Raw genomic sequence first — 3,758 nt, 5'->3', positions numbered from 1 at the left:
GAAATCATTGAAACTATTGTTGAAAATAATGTTTTACATTAACGATAAACAACCTATTGTAGTGTCATTAAAATAGTCCTAGCTCTTTTGGAAAAATTAAAATTGACAACCGTAAACTATGTCATCTTGTGTGCCACGCCATACAAGTACCCGACATAAATTGTAAAAATATGTTTTAAAAAAAAAAAAAAAACAATTATATACATACTTTCTAAGTACTATTAGGTTATCTTATAATCATTATTAAAATACGGAAAAATGTCGTGCTCATGTAGGTACCTTAGAAATTTTAGAATAAGTTTTTAAATTTAAAAAAAAAAACCACCCGGTTATGTTTTCAATTTAGTACAATCGTTATCATTAAATTATTATATGAATTAATCGAACATTTTATTTCATTATAATGTTTATTACCTACTCAAATAAAAAAAATTAATAAATATATATATATACTTATATATGTATATGTTTGTGTATATACATAACATATATTATATATATATACATGTTTAAATTAGGCCCACCGCACAAAATAAAAAATATTATTATTATTATTATTATTATTATTATTATTATCTAATTTTATTATTATTTTAGTTCTTCCGTCAATCGAAAAAAAAAAAAAATGTTGAGAAATTATTGTTGTGTTATTGTATTTGTAAATAAAATATAAATGAAAAATGTTTTCGCATTAAATTATTCGCGTACATCACGCGTAGGGTAGGTTACCTATCATGAATATAATATAATCATTACTGTACAATAAATTAATATTATATTTTCGTCGGTGTCGTCGAATAATACACGCCAGAAATCATATTATATGGGTGGCCGCTACGTGATACCGTTAGCTAGGTATATAATTTCCACGTAAAGCCCCGCCTAGACCAAAGAAAAATTTGTCGAAAACACATGTTTCTTACATTTGTCGTCGACAACGTTATTGATTTCCCGTCATAAGCCGTAACATAAATTTAATATTTGTGGACGACAGTGTCAGAGACATGTATCTGACAAATGGTTCTTGGTCCGGACCGTGCTTAATATAATATGATGACTGATGATGGTGACGATTTCGTGACGACGACTGCCGAATGCCGAAGCTCAAACGACGTAACCGACGGCTGGCGCGTACGCGGGTGCCGTCTGGTAGGCGGCGACGACCGCTGGGTGTTGATGGTAGGCCTGCACGTGATGTGACACGTACGGCACTGAGTCACCGGCGTAGTAGACGTGTCTGAACACCGGTTCGGTTTGCTGCACCACGTACGGTTGTCTGACAACGGTCACGTCTGGTGACGCCAAGTGCACTTTGGGCAGGATCACCGGCGATATGAATCCGTGTGATGGTGCAGAGTGCACTGCCACCGCCGCCGCCGATAAGACGCAATAAACAGCCAGTGCCACCTGTTTATTGATATGAGTGATATTGTATTTAGTATAATGTTTATAATATGACGGGTGGTGAGGGGGCCGGGAGAGTGAGTACACCTACTAATTAAAGACCCGAGAGCAACAACAATACAATAGCATCTCTGATTAATACAATTTTTCACGAAGCACTTAAAAATGTTTTAAAAATTATACATATATAATAGTTTAAAATTATATTCAGGTCCAACTTCAATTCGAATAGCCATAATAGCAAATGAAATTATTGTTAAAATGCGTATGATCTCAAAACGAAAAAATAAAACTTGTGGATTCATCCATCCCAACCTTCAAATACGCCATCAAATATATACTAGGCCCCAATGGACCCAATATATAGGTATCCGACATCCGCGTAAACTGTGTTCAAATAATGTTCTCATTTTTAATACTCGCTAAACATTCAAAGAGTACTACGCAATTTTTAATTGAACGAATTTAAACGAACGAGTTTTTTTTTAAACAATTTATTAAAATGCCTATAATATTTCAGTATTTGGGTAGGTCTGCATCTATATTCTTTATAAATATAACTTTTTTTTTCAAAAGAATAGTTACGTAATTATTATAAAATTATTTGTTCTTAATCACTATAATCTGTGTAATCAATTTAATTACCTAATTGTTTATTAATTTAATTTCTCCATATTTATGCGTATACATAATTTTTATGAAAATATAAGTTAGTTAAATTTTAAGAACCAGTTGGTAAGTTGAAATTTTAAGCAACGACTTACACATTCTAGTATTAAATAAATAAAATAAAAAAATGTTCATCAACAGGTGTCTGGTGTCTATACGATTTCAAATCAAACATAATTTTAATTTTAAATTAGCATTTTCTAAACATAATATCAAATTAAAAATATTTGTACTATTTATATATTACCTAAACCTTCATTTGCAATATTCAACTTTTTATTCTTTTTTTTTCGATTTAAATAAAAAATAATTTTGTGTTGTTAAAAACGTTTAGTTTAAAAGTTTAAACCTTGCGTAATATATCGGAATTTTTAAAATATATAAATTGTTATATACTGATTTTAATACCTAAGACTTGAACATTTAATTTAAGATTCCTCATAAGTTTTTCTTACAAAAAAAAAACATTTTTTTAGCATAAACCCACTTTAAATTTGTTGGTCATTTGAAAATAAGATTTGTATGTAATTGATAATACTGGGTTAGGTATATTTATAAGAAAAATAATTATTATTATACATAGTTACTTTGTTGTAATTCAAAAAATATTATTATTAGATACTTGAAACTTTTCGCCATTACATAATATATTATTATATTTTATAGTAGGTACACCGTACACAAGGTGAAATGTTCGAAATATTTGTAATTCTTTTGAACTATTTACCATCTATTTTCACCATTCTACGGTACATCAGTATTGACTTAAAAGTTAAAAACGATAATAATATATTAAAATAATAAAATATGTGACGTATTTTATAAAACTTTAAAATTCAACCTAGCTGGTAGATACTGTTTACTAATGAAAAAATAAATAAATTATACCAATATAATAAATATTGTACGCAATATTATCAACACGATATCCTCAATAAAGTAGTTTGACAGACGGTCTCCCAGTGGCGGATCCAGGGCTTAATTTTGGGAGGGGCATGGGGGGGGCAAAAGTACAAAAAGTTGCAAAATTAGCTACAAAATTGACTAAACACAGTGTAAAACAAAGAAAACTACGGTGATGGGAGGGGGGGGAATGCTCCCTTTGCCCCCCCTGGATCCGCCACTGCGGTCTCCGCTCAAAATTATTTATCGTATGTTATGATTAAATTAAAATTGTACACATCCATTACTATACAATAACCTAGGTAGGTATAGGTACCCAATGATGAGGTACACTCCACACTCGACGCCTGCCTATAGTACCTAACCTAGCACCTACTATACAGCAGAGCGACTTCCCTAGTTTTTTTATTTTATTTAATAAAGTCAATATTAATATAATATAAAATAATAATATATATTTAGGTACTACCTACTTACTATTATAATATACCCAAGTATAGACGAATGTCCGATATAATATTATGAACTATTATGAAAATGTTAAATATGGATAAGTGTAACTACCCTTACCGGTTTAATAATGATTTCATATTAATGAAAATATTAATAAAGGTATATATACTTACTAAAAACTTCATTTCGACCAAAGTGTAGCTAAACAAACACTAATAATAATGATAAAATACGGATCTAAATATATATTAGCACTTTTTACAATAGTTTCAACTTACTACAGTGTAGACTGTCGTAGGTATACCGTTTGAGATTCATATTTTCGAAGA

At 30.0% G+C, this 3,758-nt stretch overlaps 1 protein-coding gene across 1 annotated transcript; it reads right to left on the bottom strand.

The window, feature by feature from the left end:
- Positions 1-636: 636 nt before the first annotated feature.
- Positions 637-3,758, bottom strand: LOC100159688 (uncharacterized). Its single transcript, NM_001293502.1, is given in 2 exon segments — positions 637-1,407; positions 3,603-3,758. Coding segments are annotated over 2 exon segments (315 nt in total). The 5' UTR covers positions 3,615-3,758; the 3' UTR covers positions 637-1,104.

The sequence above is a fragment of the Acyrthosiphon pisum genome, chromosome A1, assembly GCF_005508785.2.
Source record: "Acyrthosiphon pisum isolate AL4f chromosome A1, pea_aphid_22Mar2018_4r6ur, whole genome shotgun sequence".
Classification (NCBI taxonomy): Eukaryota; Metazoa; Arthropoda; class Insecta; order Hemiptera; family Aphididae; genus Acyrthosiphon; species Acyrthosiphon pisum.
The sequence above is the reverse complement of the archived record's forward strand: the minus strand, read 5'-3'. Positions and strand labels throughout refer to the sequence as shown.